The sequence below is a fragment of the Myotis myotis genome, unplaced genomic scaffold (genome assembly GCF_014108235.1).
Source record: "Myotis myotis isolate mMyoMyo1 unplaced genomic scaffold, mMyoMyo1.p scaffold_m19_p_7, whole genome shotgun sequence".
Taxonomy (NCBI): domain Eukaryota; kingdom Metazoa; phylum Chordata; class Mammalia; order Chiroptera; family Vespertilionidae; genus Myotis; species Myotis myotis.
In genome coordinates, this window is record NW_023416379.1 from 74,054,202 (window position 1) to 74,079,894 (window position 25,693).

Consider the following 25,693-nt stretch of genomic DNA (forward strand, 5'->3'; position numbering starts at 1 on the left):
ATGTAAATCCCCAGGCTGAGAACACAGTGATAACTTTTAGGGGATAGAAAAAAGCTCTATTTGTTATCGAGTTAATTTTATATCTGTGGGCATCGATGAAATAGGAGAATTTCTGAAGCACTGGCTTTGTAAAGGGCTGATGGAGAAGACCTCTTCTGAAAGTAGAACGCAGTGTTTTGGTTCTTAAAATCTGCAAATAAGATATATTTTAAAGACTTTAGACTTACACGAGGGGTTCTTAAGCGTCAGCTACATCAGATTCACTGGGAGGGCTTGTTAAAATAACATATGCAGATATGCAGAAACAGTGGACATAGACCAGCCGTTCTCAACCTGTGGGTCGTGACCCTTTCACAGGGGTCGCCTAAGACCATCGGAAAACACATATATAATTACATATTGTTTTTGTGATTAATCACTATGCTTTAATTATGTTCAATTTGTAACCATGAAAATACATCCTGCATATCAGATACTTACATTACGATTCATAACAGTAGCAAAATTAGTTATGAAGTAGCAACGAAAATAATTTTATGGTTGGGGGTCACCACAACATGAGGAACTGTATTAAAGGGTCGCGGCATGAGGAAGGTTGAGAACCACTGACATAGACAGTAGTGTAGGGAAGGCCTGGGGTGGGGCGGGAGTTGAGTGGAAGGAGGCAAAGGGAGAAGAAATGAGGGACATCTGTAATACTGTCAACAATAAAAAAAAAATAATGAAGAAAACCTTACTTTAAATTTTAAAGACTTAAAGTCCATTAAAACTTTTAAAATTTAAATTAAACATAGATTGCTGGCCCCACCTGAAGGGCTTCTGATTCACTAGATCCTGGGGTGAGGCCTGAAATTTTCCATTTCTAACAAGTTCCAGGAAATTGTGTTTCTAACAAAACGCTGATGCTGCTGAACCCGGGCCACGTCTGTAGAACGCCTGACATAGGTAAATGGATAAATATTATAATTAATCATCAGTTCCATTTGGTATAACCAACAAATACTCTAATATGGTTTAGAAAATAATAGCAGCTGTCTTTTGCTGTACCCCTACTGTATGCTAGGCGCTTTACAGTATTAATACCGATATTCATAATAGCTGCTAATATTATTTCACAGGTAATAATGTGAAATAATTGCCAGGATCCATCATGTGCTAGGATCTGTCACTTTTATGTCTTAATATACTTAATTCTCATAACAATCTTTATGGACAGGTCCTGACTAGTATTATTATTCCTTTGTTACAAATGATGAAACTAATGCACAGAGAGGTTCCATAATTTCCTAAGGTCATTCAGCTAGTAATTCTCAGGATTTGTGTGGAAAATAAGGTTAAGGGAAATTACACAATATTTTGTATATTGGACAACAATCTAAGGAAAATTACATCACAGCCTGCCTGACTCTAGATTTTTTGCTTGCTCTACTAAGGGATCAATTTCAAGTTGCATGATTAAAGCTGAAGGAGAAAGCTGAGCTTAACATTTGGACATTGGTCTGATATCTTCACAAATGGGATTTAGTGTTTAAGTTATTTCTCTTATGGTATAAGAGATAATTGTGTACGTAATAGAGGAAGGGTTAAAAGCTTTTCAGGGGAAATGTTTTATTAAAGACCCCAAGTGTAGAATTTAAAACCTAACCTTGCAAATCTGGTTTTTATAAATGTGAAAAAATAGTTGATCTGGTAATCTAGACAATTTTAAGATAGTATGAGATATATAGAGAGTGTGAAATTATTCTGTAGATAAATAGTAGCTTGGGATTGAAAACTTCTAAATGTCTTGGCATCATGAAGAATAATGATTTCTTGGTGGTAAATTTCTCATCAATAAAAAAAGAATAATGCGATGCTTACCCTTCAGTAGGGTTGAGTTGAACTTCTATAATCAGGGCTGCATTTGAAATACAGTTTGGGAAGTATTCTGTTTTCACAGAACTTGCTGTTTGGTTTGAGATATTAAAAATACATATGTTTAAGCCATTAAACACTTATGCAGGGTAGCATACGATAACATGCAACAATGGTTTTAAGAGCCAAACAACAAGGGTTTTAATGGCAAACAACAAGGGTTTTAAGAGGTTAGATCCGGGAGACTTGGGTGGCTCTGAGAAGTCGGGGGCTATGCCAGGCCAGGGAAGCTGACTTAAGCAGGATGCAAAGGAGGGGGCAGGTGGGAGTGGGTAGGTGGGCACACTGATCCTGATGCACTGGACTACAGGGCTTGCTGGGAGAACCTCAGGTAGGAGAGGAAATGATGAAGCCAGAAGGAAAAATTTTTACCCTTTGTGACAGAATGGATGGACCTGGAGAACATTATGCTAAGTGAAATAAACCAGTCAGAGAAAGACAAGTACCATATGATTTCACTCAGATATGGAATTTAATGAACAAACTGAACTACCAAGCAAAATAGAGACTAACTCATAGAGAACAGGCAGACAGCTCTGTGGGGTTAGATGTTGGAGGGTGGAGGGTTGAGGGATTGAGCAAAAAAAAAAAAAGAGAACTCGTGGACATGGACAAGAATGTGATGATTGTGGGGCATTCGGGGAGTGGGTGGAGGTGCAAGAGGGCACAGAGGGGATAAGATAATAAAATTAAAAATGGTAAGCCAGGTAATAAACAGATATGATTGGTTAGGATATTGTTGGGAGTTTTTGTGGGCAAGAGCGTCATCATATAACTGGCATTTTGGGAAGAACCTTGACTTTCAAACAGAGATAGGTATTAAGGAACTAAATGTGAATTCCATGACATGACTGTGTGTCTTCACATAATAGCAGTGTGTTTGCTAGATGAGTGGGCCTACAGAGAGGTGACCACTGGCTTACCCCAGGGGACACTCTTCATTTCCCCCTTTATTTGTAGCAGATACTTGGATGAAGTTGGAGAAGGCACACTGATCTGTCTGTAGGATACAGCAGGTCTAGCATAGCAGTCATTCATGCGATGAGACCTGGGGGGTTTGTTGACCTCAGATTTGCAACAGTGGTACACCTGAAGGCAGTCTCAGGCTGTCTTACTAAAGCTGAGAGTCCATAGCTCTTTTGTACTGTTCACTGGTTAAGCCACATCCAGAATATTTTGTTTAGTTTATGACAATACATTTTAAAATATCCTGTATAATAAAAGGCTAATATGCAAATAGACCAAACGGCAGAAGAACCGGTTGCTATGACACGCATTGACCACCAGGGGGCAGACACTCAATGCAGGAGCTGCCCCCTGGTGGTCAGTGCACTCCCACAGGGGGAGCACTGCTCAGCCAGAAGCTGGGCTCATGACGGGAGGTGGGAGCCTCTCCCGCCTCCGCGGCAGCGCTAAAGATGTCTGACTACCGATTTAGGCCCACTCCCAAGTTAGTCAGACGTCCCCCGAGGGCTCCCAGACTGCAAGAGGGTGCAGGCTGGGCTGAGGGGACACCTGCTCCCAGTGCATGAATGTAGCGCACCGGGTCTCTAGTGAATATGTGTGTGTGTGTGTGTGTGTGTATTTATTGATTTCAGAGAGGGAGGGAGAGGAAGAAAGAGACAGAAACATCAATGATGAGAGTGAATCATTGTTCGGTTGTCTCCTGCATGCCCCCTATTGGGGATTGAGCTTGAAACCTGGGCATGTGCCCTTGACTGGAATCGAACCCAGGACCCCTCAGTCCACAGGCTGATGCTCTATCTGCTGAGCCAAACCGGCTGGGGCTATGACAATACATTTTAATGAAAGTGTCCAGAAGGTATAAGAGATAATTGTGTATGTAGTAGAGGCAGGGTTAAAAGCTCTTTAGGGGAAATCTTTTATTAAAGACCCCAAGTGTAGAATTTAAAAGCAAATCTTGCAAATCTGGTTTTTATAAATGTGAAAAAATAGTTGATTTGGTAATCAACTATTCCCCCCAAATGGGTAGGGAAGTTGAGTTTTGGGTTTATTTGATACAAAGAGAAGATGGTTGGATAATTTCCAGGTTTGAAGATTTAAGCTCATATAAAAAACATATCCAAGCATCCTCAGTGCAGGGTCCAGTTTGGAATCAGGTATTGCATTTAGTTGTCATGTCTCTTTGACCTGCGTTCATCAGGAACAGGTTTGTAGCCTGTTTACAGACTTTTATGACATTTACATTTTTGAAGAACACTGAGCAGGTTTATTTATATAGAATGGAAGTTGAGTAAATATTGAGTTGTTTAAATAATTACAAGTGATTTTAGTGTTTGTTGACAAAATAGTGAACTACCTTTTCACTATTTCACTTTTTACTTTTCATTATTTCAATATTTTACCGGACTAAGAATACCAAAATTTTAGGAGTAATATAATCAGATAACTTTAGTTCCATCTTGTGGTCAGTTATAACTTTTCTTCTTTTTGATTTCCTTATTCATAATTATCTTAATTGCTGCCTTCACCATCACTACCATTTATTGAAGTTAATGAGTTAATCCAGCATGAAGTCGCTAGAATGTGGCGGGGCTAAGATTTAGTTCTTGGTTCTTCTGGCTCTACAGAAAACTATGTCTCACCACCATATCATGCCACAATAGAAAGACAGTTAAATGATCAAAAAGAAACAAAGACAGAGAAGTATGGGGAAAAAAAGCAATATGTTGCTTTACTCAGGTGTAAGTTCTCTCAGCAGCATTCTGCATATGTTAAGTCTTTTCTGTTTTGGCTCCGACTCATTATATGGCCACAAATTTTTATTTACATTCTTCTCTAATCAATTTACTTTACACGAATTTAGAGATATAGATAAAAGTATCTGAAGAAGTCAGGCAGCATTCCTGAAGGTCATTGTTTTAGCTGGAGAAAGGTACCGACTAAGGCATTTTCAAAGAAGAAAAACATTACTTTTTGATCAGTGGTGTTAACATTCTAAATCATGTTGTGTAGGCCTTCATATCAGAAGTGTCTGCATCTGTAGTAGGCTCATTAAAGCGGAACACTGCCTTGTTATTTAATACTAGACTAAGCTAGGGGATGGAGCTGTGTCTGTCTTATTACACAGTGCATCTCCAGTGCCTAACATAGTGTCTAATACGCTGCTGTATTCCTCAAACCATACTAAGGAATGTGTTGCTCAATGAATGAATGTGAAACCAAACGAAACTTTCCCCCTTGGTTTATGATATAGAACTATAACCACTGTGATGGGGAACTGAAAGGGTTACTTTAGTAGGAGGAAAAATAAATTTAGGACAACTTCCTTCTTTTAAAGCTGAAAAGACCTATTTCATAACAGGCGTAGAGAATGAGGCCCCAAGTCATCAAACAGGTCATGATGGCCTGGGCCAGATTTAGGATCCATCCTTCTGACCCCTTTCCATTGTATATTGTTTCTCCATTTGTGGCTAGGTACTAGAAAGTTTACTCATATTCATAGACGAGATTAATTTATTTATCTAAAGCTACAAATTAAGTTCACTGCTTATTTTCATCCGTTCAGAATGTAGAAGAATATTGCCTATAGCTAGATTCTTCTCCCTTGGAAATTCTCTAATAATATATTAAAATTAGATTCTCTGCAGTCTTACTCCTTGTAGGGGGATAAAAAATATTTTTCTTCTACCCTTTGAGGTTCTTGGCTGGGCTTTATACAAAAGACAGATTAACAAGAGAAAAACATACAAATATACTTAATAAAAGTTTCATGGGAATTTGAAGACCAGAAGAAAGGGTTCAACCTGAGTGTGCTTATACTAGATTTGATTAAGAGTGGAAGTCATGGAAAATGTGAAAGCACAGAAGCGTATGAGGCAAGGGGAGAAAACTCAGCAAGGCCTGTTTGTTTAGATTCTTCTCAGCATGTCTCCACCTGTAGAGGTAAGGGTGCTCCTTCCCACAGGTACAGGGAGGGCACTTCTCACAAGAGGGTCTTATGAGCTGCCTCCAGCAGGAGGTCGGGAGGAGGCGGAGGGTCTTTCCAGCACATGCTACTGCCCAAATTCCTCCAGCTGAAATATTTAATATGTTGAAGGGCCATTTATTGGGCTAGTGTGTCCTGAATCCCATCATGAGGGTGCAGTCAGGTTTCTTTGAAAATACTTTCTAAAACATTTCTTCCCACAGAAGCAAACAGAAAACTGTTTCCCAGACCCTAGTCAGAGTTCACTGTGCTGCAAATCTGAGGGAGAATTCAGAGATTCCTTTCAAAGGGACCTGACAGAGGAAGGCAAGTAGCAAAGGACTTGGGAGCCAGTAATCGGAGAGGGATGAGATAGCCATGCCCGGCAGAGGGAGAATTTGATAATGAAAATGGCCAGGGTGTCAAAGGTAGCCCTGGGTCATGTTGGACTTGCCCAGGAGTTTGGAAACTATTGCCCATGCAACAGAGTCAGTTGATCTTAATATAGTAGAGAAGAAATTTCTATGTTGTGGAAAAGGGAAAGGGAATGACTTCAAAGGTGCTGAGGCTGGGAAAACTGTTGCAGACTTCTAAAAATGCTGAAATAAAAGTTTGATGGCACTGTACTATTGATTTACATTACTAACATATTCTGATATCAGTGTTTGCTTAAAGAATTTCCTATTAAAATTATTCAAGTATTCTTGTTTGTGATTTTTTTTTAAAGTTGTCATGGAAATATAGTACTATTTTTTCAAATACATTTTAAGGAGTCCACAGTGTTCATTATAAGGTCAGTTTTTGCTGCTATGTATGTAGAGTCCTTGACATATAAATGGGGACTTTTGTAAGTCATTTCCCTATGTGGTTGACATATATTATAATGCTGGCCTTGTTCTCAGGCTAACCCACTAGATCTTATTTAATGCATATCCTATTTTATGGATGTTAAGTCCTGAGATCAAGGAGCCATAATTTCCTAGGGGAGAAAGAGTGGTCCCCTCCCCATCCCCAAGTAGATTTTAAGTTTCAAACCTCACTCCCATTTCTCTATCTTTCCTTAGACTCACCCCCTTTTTTCCCTCTCAAGGGCCCAGGGCATGTGTCTGTCCTCCTAAGATACTTTCTTTTCCAGTGTGTTCATATCCCATTTTGGTCTCCCAGCGCAGCTGGTCTCATGTAGGATCAGGAGCAAAGCTTGATGGGAAACTCTGAGGGGAACCTAATTCACTGAAGTCTGTAAATGATAGAGCACTCTAGCCCTTCTGCTGGAAAATAAATCTCTGGGGATTTCAGACAGATTCCAGAAGAGAGTCAGTTATGGATGGGGAGTCAGTTATGGATGGGAAGGCCAGCGTGGGAATAAGCTAGTCATGCTTGGAGTCTGCCCCAGTGGTCAGATTTTCTAAGCTGTTCCCACGTTTCACAGCCTCTCCCCTTACTGTATGTTGGAACCCAGGGAGGGTGGTACAGTGTGATGTTGAAGAGTACCGGCCATGACTATTTATTAGAGGTGTGACCTTGAACCTCTCAAAGCCTTTGTTTTCGCATCTGTGAAGCAGTGATGAGAATAATGCCCTCTTGAAGGCAGGGGAGGGTGGGGGGAAGGGGGAGAGATCAACCAAAAGACTTGTATGCATGCATATAAGTATAACCAATGGACACAGATACTAGGGAGGTGAGGGCACAAGTGGGGGGGGCGGTTGGGAGGGCAATGGGGGGATAAGGACACATATATAATACTTAATCAATAAAGAACAAAAAAAAATAGAATAATGCCCTCTTTATATCTGTACACCTTTTTAAATCATCAAGAAGCTTCAGGTTTGTCCTCCCATCTTCGTAGAAGTGGTCTGATGTTTGCATTTTTATGGGTTTGAGTCATAATATTGCCTGTATAATGAAAAGAGGAACTGCCCTTACTCACAGCAATTGTGTTTTTTTTAAACTGAATTTTTTGGAGTGCCATACAGGTTTCAAGTGAACAGCTCAACTAAACATCGTCTACACACTACATCATGCGCCCTTTGCCCCAAGTAAAGTCTCTTTCCGTCCCCATGTATCCCCCCTTTACCGTCTTCCACCTCCCCCACTTCCCTCCCCCTCTGGCTATCACCGTGCTGCTGTCTGTGTCTATGTGTTATATACAGGATGTCCCCTAAAATGTATATATACTTTAACAGTGGATAGCTCAATTTTCAAAATGAATTGTATTTTAATAAACACTGCCTTTATAATTATTCAAAGTATGTGTATGCATTTTGGGGGGGCACCCGGTATGTTTTGCTCAATCCCCTTACTTTTTTTTCATTCTTCCCTCTTGACAGCTGTCATTCTGTTCTATGTATTTATGTGTTTGTTTCTATTTTGTTTATTAAATTATTGTGGTTTTATAGTAGTGCTACAGTCATGGATGCCATTTATCTGGTGAACTCTAAGTAAGGAAAAATAAATATGATTTTCATAACAGTCTGGCCCAGACCCCCACACACACCTTTATTTTTCCTCCCATGGCTATGACAGTTTGAGGAGAGAGGCCACCGTGAGCATTTGGCAGCCGGCTGTTTGGGTTATTAGTGAACCATCCCACATCACTGGTTGAATTTAGCCTAGAATAATTCACAGAGCAATAGCCCAGGAGAGCCGCAACCACAACATAGCACTTCAAGCCTCCTGCCTGAGCAGAGAATCTGACACACAGGTTTTCTACAAGAGCAGCCTTCCACTATTGAAAACAAAAAACAAAATCCCCAAAACCCAGGTACTCTAATAGTATCACCGACTGAAGAATAGTGTAGAAATTCCATTTCTTAGATTTCTATACAGTTAAACCACATAGATACAGTATAGGTGTCCTTACAAGTTTTAAGAGTGGAAATGTTTCCTATAGATTTATTGTCTGAGTCAGTGAGTTTCATGCTATCCTTCTTTTGTCTCACAATTTGTCATTATTCCCAAATGTTTGAAAGATCTAACTTTTATTCTACATAAACTTAAAAAACGTAAGAAGCCATATTTGCAGACACCGTAATTTTACTGAGCATTGTATATTATAGAGCCATTTTAATGTGTCTACTGGGCTGTTAAATTCCAAAGTTTTGTCTGGTAAATTTAATTTCTGATGAATGCTTTCTTGCTGAATTTTGAAATTTAGGTTTTCATAGTTGACAGGATCAAATAAAGACTTTTTTGGGGGGTGGAGGAGCTGCAAAAAAATCAGGTTCAAATCAGGTTCCCAGTGCTGTGAGATGTGCTGGACAAAAAAAAGAAAAAAGAAAAAAAAAAAAGACGATTTAATTGCCCTTCACTGAGTAGGCACCCAAGGGCCCACAGCTGAGGGTGAGGCTAAGGTATAGATGACTAATCATTTATTTATTCTTTGATTATCTATTGTCTGAAAGGTACTGTCCAAAGCATGAGGCGTTTACAATGAGAACTGAAGACAGGGCCCTGTCCTTTTAAGGGGTTTATTATGTGCATCATGGACATGTGGGGAGGAAAATTATGTTTTCTCCACTTTTTAAAATTCTTCTGGCTGGACTAATAATCAATTCAACATGAGATAGATTAGCAGGAGAAAATGATCAAATTTATTATACATGTTCATACAGGGTTCTATAAGAATATGAGACCAAGGACCAATGGACAGTTAAGACTTATACAGTGGGGCCTTGACTTACGAGTGTCCCGACTAACGAGTTTTTTTGAGATATGAGCCTTCTCTCGGCCGATTTTTTGCTTTGAGTTGTAAGCTCAAAAAAATTCGGGTTACGAGCCAGCTTCAGATACCCCACCGCTAGTTGGCGCAGCAAACGTCACAGTGATTTGACATATGAGTAATTTGAGTTATGAGCTCCGTCATGGAACGAATTAAACTTGTAAGTTAAGGCCCCACTGTATGCCATTTGAGCTAAGGAGAATGGGGAGGGTTGTGGTTTGAGATTTCAAAGGTCAGGAAGGCAGTTTACATGGAGATGGAAATGCAAGTTTGGTAAGTGAATGCTGGTCCATCTCTATAAATGGTACATAGAAAGGACTTGGATGAAAGGAACTTGCTGGTTCCTCACTGTCTGTTATACTTAGTTCATATTAAAATATCACTATCTATGACAATAGCTTCTTTCCTGAAACAGGTTCTCTATATAAATTCTTTTAGACAGTTAGGGGAAGGTCAAAGATTCCTTGAAAATAACCAGCCTAAAATAATTAATATCTAAAACAAATATTTTGGGATGGCGAACTCTGCTTCCCCTCAGACATAGAACTATTTTTTAAGGGGAATGATGATTGGTATCTTGTTATAAACCAAGGAACATGGGAGTGCAGAAGGGGGATCCTTCACAGCCTAGGTGACTGTAAAACTTGACCTTAAAGGAAAGGTAAGACTTCAGTAGCTAGAGGAGGAGTTGAAACAGAACAGCACTTTGGGTAGAAGGAACACCATGAGTGCAAGCAGAGACATGACGGTGGTGGCTTTGAAAATGTGACCCCATCTGTTCAGCTGACATTCTTTCCAAATTCTCTTAGCCTTTGGGTTGGAAGTGAAACTTCATTGGTAGGGTGCTGGGACCCGTGTATCTTGCAAATATGGTCTCAGATTTGGTAGGTGTCAGCCTGACTCAAGTGTACTCTTGGTTAAACATATTTAAAAGATAGGTTGCTTATAACGGGCTAGAGACAAAATAACTTCTGCTTAGATATTAGGCTTTAGTATGAGACAACGATGTGGCATCTTTTTTGACTAGTCATGTACAGCGGGGAGGACTAGCTGATGAGCATCTGTGGTCCACAGACCTCGGTTGAGTAGATCAGAATCTGGAAATTTGGCAAAATTGTAATGTCACTTAGAAGTTAATCACTTTGAAAAAATTGGTAGCATCTTTGAAAGGTTTACTCTTCCTATGGAAGGTATAGTTCTGTTGCAGAGATTAATTTTAACGTGTCAAATTTTTTTCCTTTAAGTAATCAACGGAAAAAAACTGTATTTATAATTCCTTCCAAGCAAATGAGTTTCCCAGATAGTTTATAGTGGTTTTATTTAGGAAAATGTAAATCATGGTACTGGGGACTTGGAGTTTCATCTGAATTTAAGGCAACAAAAAATGTTAAACAAGAACAGGGAAGTGGTGTGAAGCATTAGCATGAATTGCAGCAGAGGCAGTGGGATCTCATCATCTGGGGGTGTCTTTAAAAATAGTTTCAGTGTTTATCTCCCTGTGGCAGTTGTCTTGATCATAATCCTGTATTTCAAGGGTTTAGTGAGGATACAACCAGTTGTTGTTAGTTGTTTATTTGTAAAGACTTGAGGAAATGGGCTTATGTTTAAAGGAGAGTGAATTAGTTTGCATAGAAAGTATTAGAATATTATAAAGGCCTTAAAACTATAAAATATGCTCATAAGAGACTCTGTCAATTTTTCCCAATCCTTGAGGCTTAGAAAGAGATGGAGCCACCACTTGTGTCATCCCCGCCCTTGGTAGTCTTTCCCTGGCAAAGAAGGCTCTGAAAGGGACACCAGGATGTGCCGTGATGGTGTGACCAGAAGATACCCACATTGGCCAGCTCCACCCCTCCTGGAGCCTGAGCCACAGGTGGATTTTATTACTTGCTTAGCTCTCTCTGCCCTCTATGAGGACCTTGCTTCCTCCCCAGCCTAGAGCCTGACTCATCATATTCCAACCATTCCAGCAAGTGGATTCCTGTTCCACTGAGGGCTGGAGGCTGATGAGTGTGCTACACATCATCTCTGAAGTAGATGAAATTACTTTTGGGGGGGGCTCAGTTGGTTCTTTGATTTTTTGTATGTATTGAGAGGGTAGTGCTCCCCCCCCCCCCCCCCGCCCCCAACAACTGTGCTGTGAAAGGTACTTTAAATTGTGCCAGAAGGAGAGTTCTTATTTGTGACAAGTATCCACTTAATTGTTGAATTGCTGTGTAGCAGGTCAGGCATCAACAACCTATAGTGCATTTGACAAAAGCCCCAAAGGAGATGGTTCAGCTCAGAAGTATTCAGTAAGCCATAACCAGCACTTTAATCAGAATTGCAAAGTAGTTGAAATTTTTGTTTGTCATTTCCCTATAACCCTTTCCTGGACTCTTCTCGCCCCACTGACCAGCCACCCAGGGTCCTCCCACTACCTTCTCAGTGTTAGAAGCGCCTCCTCTAGAATCCCATCATGCCCTTGCATTGCCTCCTCAAATCCACCCCCTCCCATGTTATTCCATCTTTGAAATCGATAATACAGATAATACATAGGTGTTAAGATAACTAGTCTGATAAAGTGACCTGGCATTAAGGGGCAAATGACTGATAGCTTGCTCTATCCCAGAAGCTGCCTTTATTTTTATATAGGAACTGATTGTATTTTACCTGAATGTACCTCCAGTTTATAATAATTTATCTGAATCTGTCTTATGGCATTGGTATGACCTTACTGGAGAATCTTTAGTGGGGATTTATTGAGGAAATACACATTTTTAAAAACTAGTTGTTAATTTTATAAATTTTATAAAACTAGTTGTATAATTAAATAAAACCAATTAAAATCTTTAAAATAATTTTATATGATTTTCATTGAAAAATATGCACAATTCTGTTTCAAAACTTCTTCAAAGAAAACTAGAATTTGAAAATATGGTGGAATTTTTTTTAAAATGCTGATGGTAAAGGACAGGACTTTGATGATGTAGGTATAGATTACCTTTGTTAAACAGACATTTTAGATTTAGTTATATTATTTAGGACTTGGCACAAATGAACTCCTGTATGTAAATATGTAGGACTTAGCTATTATGATAGTACTAGAGGCCTACTGCATGAAATTTGTGCACTTGTAGGGGGGTCCCTCAGCCTAGCCTGTGCCCTCTCGCAGTCCAGGAGCCCTCAGGGGATGTCCGACTGCCAGCTTAGGCCACCACTGCTGCTCTTGCCAGCCATAAGCCTGGCTTCTAGCTGAGCAGTGCTCCCCCTGTGAGAGTGTACTGACCATCAGGGGGCAGCTCCTGCATTGAACGCCTGCCCCTGGGTGGTTAGTGCACATCATAGCGACCGGTCATTCTGCCCTTCAGCCTATTTGCATATTACCTTTTTACTATATAGGATTTTCAATAGTAATTATTTGTCTTTTTATATTGCTACTAGAGGCCCGGTGCACAAAAATTTGTGCACTCGCGGGGGAGGGGGGGTCCCTCAGCCTGGCCTGTACCTTCTCGCAGTCTGGGACCCCTCAGAAGATAACGACCTGCTGGCTTAGGCCCACTCCAGGGTGGCAGAGGGCAGGCCCAATCCCTAGGTGCAGCCCCTGGTCGGGCTCAGAGTAGGGCCGATTGGGGACTTGGGGCGCCGCCCCCTGTCATGCACAGAGCAGGGCGGATCTGGAGGTTGCGATGCCACCCTCAGTCAGGCTCAGGGTAGGGCCGATTGGGGGGTTGGGGCACCGCCCCCGTCACCCTCAAGGCATGGTCGATGGGGAGGTTGCGGCGCCACCCCTGTCACGCACAGAGCAGGGCCAATCAGGGGGTTGGGGCGCTGCCCCTGTCACTCACAGAGAAGGGTCCATCAGGGGGGTTGGGGCTCTGTACCCTGTCACGCACAGGGCAGGGCCCATCAGGGGGTTGAGGAGCTCCCCCCTGCCACTCACAGAGTAGGGCCGATAGGGGAGTTGGGGCACCGCCCCCTGTAACACACAGAGCAGGGTGGATCAGGGGGTTGGGGCGCCGCACCCTGTCACACTCAGGGCAGGGCCGATGGGGAGGTTATGGCTCTACCCCGTCACACACAGAGCAGGGCTGATCAGGGGGTTGGGGTGCCTCCACTGTCACACTCAGGGCAGGGCCAATGGGGAGGTTATGGCTCTACCCCGTCACACACAGAGCAGGGCCCGTGGGGGGGGAGTAGGGCACCACCCTCTATCACCCACAGAACAGGGCCTAGCAGGGGGTTGGGGCGCTGCCACTGTCACACTCAGGGCAGGGCCGATGGGGCGGTTATGGCTCTACCCCGTCACATACAAAGCAGGGCCCTTGGGGGATGGGGTTGGGGTGCCGCACCCTGTCACACACAGAGCAGGGCTGATCAGGGGTTGGGGCGCCGTACCCTGTCACACACAGAGCCACAGGGCGATCAGGGGGTTTGGGTGCTGCCCCCTGCCATGCTGATCCCGGTGCCGGGAGGCCTTGCGGCTCCGCTGATCCCAGTGCTGGGAGGCATATTACCCTTTTACTATATAGGATAGAGGCCTGGTGCATGGGTGGGGGCCGGCTGGTTTGCCCTGAAGGGTGTCCTGGATCAGGGTGGGGGTCCCACTGGGGTGCCTGGCCAGCCTGGATGAGGGGATGATGGCTGTTTGCAGCTGGTCACACACCCTTCAGGGCAGGGGTCCCCACTGGGGTGCCTGGCCAGTCTGGGTGAGGGTGTGAGGGCTGTTTTCAGGCTGGCGGGTGACTGAATCTCCCAACTGCTCCTTTTTTTCTTTTCTTTTATTATTCTGGGCCAGCTTTAGCTCTGGCTCCAGCTCTGAGGCCTCTGCTGCTGAAAACAGGTACTTGGTTTGTTTGGGTTCTGTAATCGAAACACTATCAGCTCCAGCTCTGAGATCCCGTCTGGCTGAAAGCAGGTTTCTGGGGTTTTGTTTAGCTTCTATATTTGTAACAATATTTCAAACTGCAAGCTCAGAGGCCGGCAAGGCAGGCGGGGAACGTTGGAGTCCTCCGTCACTGAAGCAAGCAAGCCTCATGTTAGTTTCAAGGTGCCTGGCTTCCAGCTGCCATCTTGGCTGGCAGTTAATTTGCATATTGCCCTGATTAGCCAATGGGAAGGGTAGCGGATGTACGGCTAATTACCTTGTTTCTCTTTTATTAGATAGGATAGTCACATATTTACATTTATATCAAAATTTAGTTTTATTGACAAAATTATTTATTATTTGTTAGAAGGGTCAAGTGATTATAATTCCACTTTCCCCAGATTTTTCTTTCTATTGCCCAAATTATGAGAATGTGAGAGGAATGGGAAAGAGGTGAGCATAAAAATGCTAGTTACTGGTACCTTCTCCTTTCATTATGCCATTGAAAACTGCTCTTGATAGAATAGTACTTAACCATGATCTTTTGAAGTGATAACTAGTTTAAAGGTTTATATAAGTAATGAGCTAGGAGGATATTTGATGTTAGGGTCAATTTGCATATTACCCTTTTATTGTATAGGATAGAAATGAACTCTAAAACAGTGAGCAAATATTATAAAATTGAATATACAAAGTAATTGATTTCTGATTTTATTTTCTCTTTTAGTTACATTATTTGTAATTGCTCAGCAAGACCTATGCAGACCTTCAGGATGAGGGAAAAGCACATGCAAAAACAAATTTATGTCTGTCTTCATGTTGACAAATAGGAAGAGCTGGCAGGGAAGGTAGAGGACTCAAACCCAAACCAAAACAGACAAGAATCAACCATTCCAACCCCCAAATTAATACAGAAAGGAGTAATATGCTTTAAAATTTTGAAAATTGAAATTGGCTTTTAAAAAGGTCCCTATGACAATGCTGAACCTGGGCAGAAAAGAATACAAAAAACAGTAAGTTGAAACCATGACTAAAATGCCCCCAAATAAAAAATGAAGTTTTATCAATAATATAAATGTGTTTTTTAAAAAATTGATTGTAGATTGTCTACCTGAAAGTTTAACAGAGAAATCTTATTTTGCCAAAGAACTAATCAGGTCCATGTGAAGTAGATGGATTATTTGTGCTGCCTAGGGCTAACATTGGTTTGTTTCAAACTCTTTATTATTTTACTCATTAATACCTTAACACATTGTGAGAATCATGAGAATGCTCGTGTTTTCTGTTCTAAGGCTTGTGGCCAATCACAAGAATTCTTTAAAAAGATATTAGCTTGTAAGAACATGTAATAAATAACTTCAAAATGCAAAGTGTGACTTTAACACTTATGTAAAACGTTTTTTGTATTCGTTCAATAGAAACTTATCTGGCCACTGGGTAAAGCTAGCTATAAAACTACTGGTCTGCAATGTGTTAAGATATATGATAAATATCTTTATAGTTTAAAAAAAATTTAAAAAAATTAATTCTGTTTGGCATTAATGATGACTTATTAACATATTGCCTAAAAAGCATGACCATCTTTTTTCTACATCCCGTAAGGATGTTTCCCCATTACACTCCCTGCATCAGTATAGAATTTACATAGTTTGAGCTATGCTTTTTATTCTTTCACAACTCTTAAAGAAATAATACTGAAATAAATTTGTAATATACAAAACTGTTCAGATAGGGCAACTACCTAAGAGAATATCTGGTTTTAAGCATTTCTGTGAATTTTATTGATTTATTTTTAAATGTGTTTTTATTGATTTGAGAGAGACAGAAAGGGAGAGGGAGAGAGAGAAACATTGAGGAGAGAGGAACATCGATTGGCTGCCTCCTGAACGCCTATTGGGGGATTGAGCTCACAATCCTGGGCATGTGCCCTAACTGGGAATCAAACCCGTGACCTCTTGCTGCATGGGTGGATGCTCAGTTCACTGAGCTACACAGGCCAGGCCATTTCTGTGTATTTTAAAAGCATCAACTTACTGATCAATAATTGATGATGGTGATATATTGATAGACTATTTTAAATTTATTTTTTTTTAAAAAATATTTTTATTGATTTCAGAGAGGAAGGGAGAGATATAGAAACATCAATGATGAGAGGGAATCATTGATCAGCTGCCTCCTGAATGTCCCCCACTGGGGATTGAGCCCGCAACCTGGGCATGTGCCCCGAGCGGGAATCGAATCGTGGACCTCCTGGTTCATAGGTCAACACTCAACCACTCAGCCACACTGGCCGGGCTTAAATTTATTTTTTTGAAGTAGAACTTTTAAGGAGTTCTCCCAAGAGAATTTGGTAGCTTATTTTTTATGAATGTATTTGTTAGAAGTATAAAAATGACATTGAAGATGATTTTCATTGAAGCTGACGGTGCCCCTTCCCTGTACCCAGTTTGTGCAAGGCAGTGAGATGATCTCATTTGGGACAAGCCTTCTTCTATTATTTATGTTCCTTTCTAAAGATAGTCAGTTGTTTTCCAGAACACTGCATCTTTTAGGCGTAGGACTCCTTCAGAGAGGACTGAATCCTTCCTGATAGAGAAAAAGTTGGCTTTTTCCTGAGGGACCGTTCCTCCTCCATTGGGTACAGACTGGGCCCCAGCAGCTGGTTGTGCTTTGGGCTTGCTCAAGATAATAGCTGACAAGTTATTTGTTGGTCAGAGATGCTATGTCCTCATCCTGTTTAAAAGCCTTCAGTGGTTCTCTTTACTTAGGAAATGTCTAAGCTTTTTGAAACGACATGTAAAGCCGCCATGTCTCCTGGCCCACCTTCCTACCTCACCTCCCACCTCCCATTTCATCGATTTCATGGACTGTTTCCTTCCCTGCATCATGCAGTTGAATGCATCCCTGCCCTTTTCCTTTGTTCTTATTCTTCCCTTTACCTTGCACATTTTCATGTGTTAACCAGGCGGACTTCTTAGCTTTCAGACTTGGTTAGAGCTCCTCAGAGCCTGAGCTGCTCTGACTACATTTACTCTAGACTGAAATTTCCTCTCTAAATTTCTACCATATCAGACTGCAAGCCTCAAAAGGTGGCACTCTCTTGTTATTCATCTTTGTACCTTTAGAAAGTATATGATTCCCTGGCATATAGTGGGTGCTCAATAAATATTTAGTGACCTCTATGGTAACAACAGTATGTTTAAATATGGAAAGTAAAACTTTTGTCGGATTTGGGTTAACATCAGCCAATACAAAGTCAGACTTTTGAAAAAGGCAGTTTTAAACTAGGCAGGCAATGATCTTATCTTTAAAGTAGAATTTGATTTAGCCCACATAAAATCAATTACAATAACAATTCTAGAGTAGTATTTTTCAACAGTTAAGCCATTTAAATGGACAGACCTGGCTCCATCTCTTCTATTGTCTCTCAAAAATAAATTTGAGATGCGTGTTGCCTCCATCACCATTACCACAGCACCCTGTTTAGAATCTCTCTCCCTCCAAGCCTCACCATTTTTTTCTGCTTTCTTTAATTTTTCTTCCTTAGGCTACGCTTCTTAAGCAAAAGATTGGAAGACTGGTGCCCTCTAGGGGTAAACTGCAGGTGCAGCGCAGTACACACATTTTAGAGAACTGCACAGTTCTGGGAGAATCCTATGAAATACAGAAAATGATGCTTCCTCCTTCTTATGTAATTCACGTTATGTAACTTAATCCCACAGTATCTCACAGTGCTTTCACTTTGCTCATCTGCTCCTCTAGCACTATTTATTCAGACAGTTTTTTGTTCCACAGGGAGAAAATATCCAAAATGAGAAGAAAGGCTGTTCTATTAAAAATTGAAAACGGAAGGCTACGACTATTGGCAGTTATTGTAGTCATTTGTGAAGGAAAGTTACCGGCCAGATGTCTGTGACTCAGACCCAGGACAAAATAAAAGCTTTACTATTTCAGCTTAACTATTTAATTTCTTCTTTTCTTTCTCCTAAATTTCAGATATTTCTCCAGAGCCCCATTTCCCCCCTCTCAGTTCATCCAGTAGCACTCTTTCTCCATAATGTTGGTTTGTAATTTTTAACTAACATTCTTTTTCATCTCATTCTTTTGTGGTGAGTAGAATGAGCCAAGTTTTAAAAGGTCTTAGTACAGGGTCAGGTACCTAGTATTAACTTATTGTGTATTTATTTTTGTTTATTATTATTAACTAGAGGCCCGGTGCACAAAAATTTGTGCACTCGGGGGGAGGGGGGGTACCTCAGGCAGGCCTGTGCCCTCTAGCAGTCTGAGACCCCTTGGGAGATAACGACCTGCTGCCTTAGGCCTGCTCCCCGGTGGCAGAGGGCAGGCCCAATCCCTAGGTGCAGCCCCTGGTCGGGCTCAGAGCAGGGCCGATTGGGGAGTTGGGGCGCCGCCCCTTCATGCACAGAGCAGGGCGGATTGGGAGGTTGTGATGCCACCCTCAGTCACGCTCAGGGTAGGACCGATTGGGCGGTTGGGGCACTGCCCCCTGTCACACTCAAGGCAGGGTCGATGGGGAGGTTGTGGCGCCACCCCCTGTCACGCACAGAGCAGGGCCAATCAGGGGGTTGGGGTGCTTCCCCCTGTCACGCACAGAGCAGGGCCGATCAGGGGGTTGGGGAGCTCCCCCCTGTCACGCACAGAGCAGGGTCAATCGGGTTGGGGAGCTCCCCCCTGTCACTCACAGAGCAGGGTGGATCAGGGGGTTGGGGCCCCGCCCTCTATCACCCACAGAGCAGGGCTGATCAGGGGGTTGGGTCACCGCCACTGTCACACTCAGGGCAGGGCCGATGGGGAGGTTATGGCTGTACCCCATCACACACAGAGCAGGGCCCGTGGGGGGGTGGTTGGGGCGCCCCCCTCTATCACCAACAGAGCAGGGCCGATGAGGGGGTTGGGGCGCCGCCACTCTCACACTCAGGGCAGGGCTGATGGGGAGGTTATGGCTCTACCCCGTCACACACACAGCAGGGCCCGTGGGGTGGGGGGGTGGGGGCGCCGCACCCTGTCACACACAGAGCCGCAGGGTGATCAGGGGGTTGGGGAGCTCCCCCCTATCAGGCACAGAGCAGGGCTGATCAGGGGGTTGGGGCACCTTCCCCTGTCACAAACAGTGCAGGGCTGATAGGGAGGTTGTGGCCCTGCCCCCTGTCACACACAGAGCCACAGGGCGATCAGGGGGTTTGGGCGCTGCCCCCTGCCATGCTGATCCCGGTGCCAGGAGGCCTCGCGGCTCCGCTGATCCCGGTGCTGGGAGGCATATTACCCTTTTACTATATAGAATAGAGGCCTGGTGCATGGGTGGGGGCCAGCTGGTTTGCCCTGAAGGGTGTCCCGGATCAGGGTGGGGGTCCCCACTGGGGTGCCTGGCCAGCCTGGATGAGGGGATGATGGCTGTTTGCAGCTGGTCACACACCCTTCAGGGTGGGGGTCCCTACTGGGGTGCCTGGCCAGTCTGGGTGAGGGTCTGAGGGCTGTTTTCAGGCTGGGACTGAAGCTCCCAACTGCTCCTTTCTTTCTTTCTTTTTTTTTTTTTTTAATTCTGGGCCAGCTTTAGCTCTGAGGCTTGGCTCCAGCTCTGAGGCCTCAGCTGCTGAAAACAGGTATCTGGCTTGTTTTGGTCCTATAATCGAAACTCTGTATCAACTCCAGCTCTGAGATCCCAGGTCTCTGAAAGCAGGTTTCTGGGGTTTTGCTTAGCTTCTATATTTGTTACAATGTTTTATAAACTGCAAGCTCAGAGGCCGGCAAGGCAGGCGGGGAACGTTGCAGTCCTCCATCACTGAAGCAAGCAAGCCTCATGTTCAGTTTAAGCTGCCTGGCTGCCGGCCGCCATCTTGGCTGGCAGTTAATTTGCATATCACCCTGATTAGCCAGTGGGAAGGGTAGCGGTCATACGCCAATTACCATGTTTCTCTTTTATTAGATAGGATGATGGTGGCATGTGTTTTTCATAGAATGATAAAGATGATAACGTCTTATATTTGTCTAGCCTTTTCATATGCAGTATTCTTGTAGACCCTCAGAATAATGACCCGAGATAGGAAAATAGGCAGTGTCACATGACAACTAGCGCCTCAGAATTTTTTCAAGCATTCAGTGTTAATCTATTTCTGCACTCCTCCCAAATTGTTTTTTTAAAACTTTTTTTATTGATTTCAGAGAGGAAGGGAGAGGAGGAGAGAGAGAAACATCAATGATGAGAGAGAATCATTGATCGCCTGCCTCATGCATGCCCCTACTGGGGATCGAGCCTGCAACCTTGGCCTGTGACTTGACTGGGAATCAAACCGTGACCTCCTGGTTCATAGGTCGAGGCTCAACCACTGAGCCACATCAGACGACTGGTCCCCTCCCAAATTCTCAAGAAATTAGGCCAAAGGCTTGAGAGCAGCTGTCCATTCTACATATTTTAAGTTGTCACATTACATTTTGAAAATATGATAACTTTTATTTTCAGATCATAGAATTTTTGTTTTCTAGTTTGAACAGAGGCCTTCTCTTTCCAAATTTTGATTTTGCAAATGAGAAAATTTAGGCCTAGATTATAGGCACCTGGTACTAGTTTATGGGACTCGTGGTGAAAGCAACACTTAAATGCAGGCTTCCTAACTTGTTTTGCCTTATAACATGTTTTCTCTCCTAAGTTTTGATAAGCGTAATATTATTGTTTTTCTTTTATAAACATGCCTAATTTAATTTTTCTTTATTGTTGCATAAATATGGAGAAAAATGACACTTTGTTTTGGAAAGTTTCTCTGCTGTAGGAGGTTTAGTTCAATCTGGCAAAGCAAGTTGTGAAATAGTCTTCCTGTGAAATAAGTGTTCAGAATCACACCCCGTCTTTCACTGTCCTGGAGTGAGAAAGACATAGGAAGTAGAAGGAGTGTCATGTGAGCCTCGCAGGACGTGGGTGGGATGGCATGGGTTCAGGAGGCCAAGCACTTGTAGCAGATATCCCTACTGGGCAGACTGAACAGAGGTTTGGGGAAATCTTTGGTGGTTTGAGCTCTAAAATCACAAGCTTAAATCTGGCTTGTGGAAGAGAGGAAGAAGCTGAGGATTAACTTTGTGCTAGTGATAATGGTCATGAAAACCCCCCACCACAAGATTTCTGTTGTACAGAGGAAGGTTTGGACAGAGGTCTTCTAACCTTACATCTGTGAATTTTTAAAAAACGTTTTATTTTGAAATAATTACAGGTTCGTGGAAGCTTTCAAGAATACTGCCCTTTATCCATCTTACAGCTGTGGATTTTTTTTTTTTAATTAATCCTCACCAGAGGAGTGAGGATATTTTTCCCCATTGATGAGAGAGAGAGAGAGAGAGAGAGAGAGAGAGAGAGAGAGAGAGAGACAGACACATAGATGTGGCAGAGATTGGTTGCCTCCCACAAGCTCCTTGACGAGGGGCGGGGATCTGACCTGCAACCCAGGTACATGCCCTTGACTGGGAATTGAACCTGTGACCCTCAGGTGTGCAGATCGACACTCTTAACCACTGAGCCATGCTGGCCAAGGCCATCTGTGGATTTTTAATGTGTGGAGTGTGTGCTTCTGGTATGCAGATCTTGTGGCCAGAGAGTAGGAAGACCAACAGGGGGTAAAAGTTGCCTTTCTTGTTAAGTTGGCTCCAGTTGCTGTATCAGGAGTCATGAAGATCAGGGTGTTGCCTCTATTTTTAAAAACTGTAACTCCATGTAATAGACCAGGTTTATATTTATATAGTGTGTTAAAACATGTAATAATTCTGCTTGTCTTTGTGAGTTATTAATCTGAAAATTACATTTTTAGTGTTTAGATTTTAAATTTAAATTTAGTATTTTAGTAAGAGAATAAAAATTTAAAAAATCACTATATGAATGAGTACCATAGAAGAAATGTTTTCTACATTGTCCTCTTCCTTGTTTGAGTATTAAGAATGATCCTGGGATCTAGGACCGAAAGTTAAATTGCTTTTCTCTGCGTAGGTCCGAAAACACGTGAATGATCTCTATGAAGACTTAAGGGATGGACACAACTTGATCTCTCTTTTAGAGGTTCTTTCGGGAGACACCCTGGTAAGTTGTAAATTTCTTAATTTATTTGGAGAACATATGCATATGACTGGGATGTTTTTGGCACAGACTGTTCAGATTTCTGTAATATTCATCTTTTTGAGCTGTAATTTCTGCCTGAAAAAAAACAAAGTTTTGGTTGGATTCCTAAGCATTTTCAGGTTTTGAATGATGTGACTTTGGGAGATTGAAGCACTTTGATCACCTTGCTTATATGCTCAGTTTTATAATTAAAATACTATTTTTCTTCTTGCTTTTCTTTTTTTGTTTACCTTTGGGTTGTTTTTGCTTAGCAGAAGTTGTATGCATAATATAACCACACATTAAAAGACTCACAAATAGCCAGGAAATAAGCACCGCTTCCTGAAAAATGGTCTAACCCACTCCACAGGTGTCATTTCCTTTTTTTTGTGAACATGACTTCCCCGTTCTTGGTTACCTGTTCTCCTTCATTATGTTCTGTTCATGCTCTTCTTTTCATTTCTGGTCTGTCTTGTGTCTTTGCTGTCCTATCTTCTGTCTGTTATATTCATTAGCCAAGGGAGCGAGATTTTTTGAAGACCTTACGATTGGTGAGTGCAACAGAAGCATGCGAATATGAACAGCATGAGGATGTGGAGGATGAGGATAAGGGGGTAGGTGTCGGCCCCCATAACTCAACTAACCTAGCCTTACAGTGCGGTGAGCGCTAACGCGATAGACAAGTAACCCACGGGTTCGGGCTCCTTTGTAGAAAACGTTAGAAAGGACCAAAACCCACAATGAGTGGATGTGTGTGAACCAAGACATTGGACAAAGGAAATATTTTCTCTTTAAATTTATTTATAGATTACTGTGCACTGCATGGTAATTGAACGTAAGCACTTAAGGGATAAGATGGCATTTTAGCTAAAGGATTTTATATAGTTAATGGACATCTTGACAACTAGCCTGATAATTTTTATGCAAAGTTACCCTATTTCTAGAATTTATATTTCAAACATGGCAACTATTTTTTGCTTTATTTGAAGGAACTTCTGGATACTTATTTAATATTTAAGTTTATACTTTAAATCATAGCTGTTGGCATTAGGTATTTAATGGACATCCTTTACCCTGCCACCTGTGTCTCATTTGATTTAGAAAGGGAGGTTTTAACAATCTAGAGTCTTGACAACTAACAGAGCTGATGACAATTAGTTGACCACAGTCCACCTTTGCAAGACCTATGTGCTTCTTTTGCCATCTACATCCCTAGTGCCCCCTGATTTCATTGGAAATTGTGCTTTTTTTTTTGGATCTAGTGGGTGAATTCACCGACATCATTCCTACCTGTTGTATAGAACCTACTTTTCCATTCTGTAGTCTGCTGTCATTTTTATTATGGGGCCTTGGCTTCAGCACCCTATTCATATTTGAGAAGCTAAGATCTCAGTTTTACTTTTTCCCCCCTTTGGAAGATTTGATGTGGCAAATTTCAGCTTCATTCTTTGTATTTTTGTTAAGCATTTTCCCAGCTCTGTTCCCTTATGTTTTCCTTTTGCCAACTTGCAGTGATTCTAAAGGGAAACAGTATCAAGGAAAAGAATTATGGTTTGTCAGCTTTCCCGAAGTGGAAAACTATTACAGAGTCCTACCAATTTTGTGAAAAACACTAAAATAAAATAAAGAGGAAATATATTAAATGGTTTTAATTGCTTTTCTCCCTTCCTCTATCATGGCTAAGTAAAACTCCACTGTCTTTCTCCTTGTTGGTGATTTTTTTATACTAATTGCATGCTACTTTTCCTCATTTTCATTCACATGCCGTATATATATATATATATTTATAAAAATCATTTTGATAATTGTTAGAATTCATTGAGAAGGGAAAATGGTATTTAATTCTTCTTGTGCAGCCATACCTTAATAACTATAGGCTAGAATTGTATTTTAGTGAATATAAAAAGTCTATACGTTCTATGGTATTTTCTCTTTTCCTTTGTTTAAATAAAGCATTTGGAATACAGAATATGTTTAAATAAAACATATTGGGAGAAATCCCTAGTAGTTTAAATTTAATCCCAGATAATACAAAAAAAATTAGAACTGCCTTTAAAGAATTTAATGGGCTTACCCAAACAGTAAATACCGCTTTGACATATTAAGATAAGCATAATGTATATTTATGTAGTATGTTGTCATTGTTATAAAAAACTAGTGTTTTTCATACCCTGCATTTTTCTATTCTTAGCCCAGAGAAAAAGGTCGGATGCGTTTTCACAGACTACAGAATGTACAAATTGCACTTGATTATTTGAAAAGACGCCAGGTAAGATGTTTTTCAAAGACTGTAATCATCTTATATGATAAAAGCCTAATATGCTAAGTGTCCGACCTTTTGTTCCACTGTTAGACCAGTTGCTATGATGCATACTGACCACCAGGGGGCAGACACTCCAACCAGTAGCTTAGCTTGCTGCTTGGGTCCAGCTGATCGGGACTGGGTGAGAAGGGCTGGATACACCCTGGAGCCCTCCCGTGGCCCCTCCCTGGCCCCGATTGTGCACCGGTGGGGTCCCTCAGTCTGGCCTGCGCCCTCTCGCAATCTAGGACCTCTCAGGGGATGTCTGTAGGCCTGGATGAAGGACCCTACTGGTGCACGGATTTGTGCACTAGGCCTCTAATATAACCATATGTGACTGAGTTAAACTACATAGAATCATGTCAGGGAATGAAAAGGTTAAATTAAGACTATGAATTGTAATCATTATACTTGTGCTTCTGTGAGACGAATATTCTAAAATATTTATAAACATTTGCTCCAAAGAAAAGGAAGTTAATAGTAGTTGTAAGCTTAGAGGAATTACAAGTGGCTACATTTCCATTTGAATAAGAGCTACTGATTTCCCTTCTGTCAGAATTTGAGTGCTTTTGCTTAGGAAGTTAATGACAGAATGTTAAGAATGTCTGTGAACAGATTTTAGTAGTAGGGAGGCAATACCTTAATTTTCATACTTGTTTTATAAAACTATTTTTATAAAAAATAGTTCATAATATTTTAAAAATTAAGTATTTTGATATTTAGTAGTGATGAGGCAATGGTTTATTTTTTATAAGTAGATAATACTGGGTAATTTATAAGTAGTTAAAAGTAAAGCAACATTTCTGACAACAGTCTCCAACTGGCTTGAGATTTCAGAAAAAATCAAGGAAAAGAATGGACACCATATTGGATGTGATCTTGATTTTGGT

General features: G+C 41.7%; 1 protein-coding gene across 13 annotated transcripts in view; it reads left to right on the forward strand.

The window, feature by feature from the left end:
* Positions 1-25,693, forward strand: part of DST (dystonin) — a 436,322-nt gene that overhangs the window by 187,667 nt on the left and 222,962 nt on the right. For 9 of the 13 annotated variants that reach the window (XM_036318479.1, XM_036318495.1, XM_036318489.1 and 6 more), the window contains 2 exons: positions 22,394-22,483; positions 24,693-24,770. In XM_036318479.1, coding sequence (XP_036174372.1) covers positions 22,394-22,483; positions 24,693-24,770 — 168 coding nt within the window. Of the gene's footprint in view, positions 1-22,393; positions 22,484-23,016; positions 23,053-24,692; positions 24,771-25,693 lie in introns of all 13 variants that reach the window. The other 4 variants (XM_036318478.1, XM_036318481.1, XM_036318482.1 and 1 more) reach the window with 1 other exon arrangement.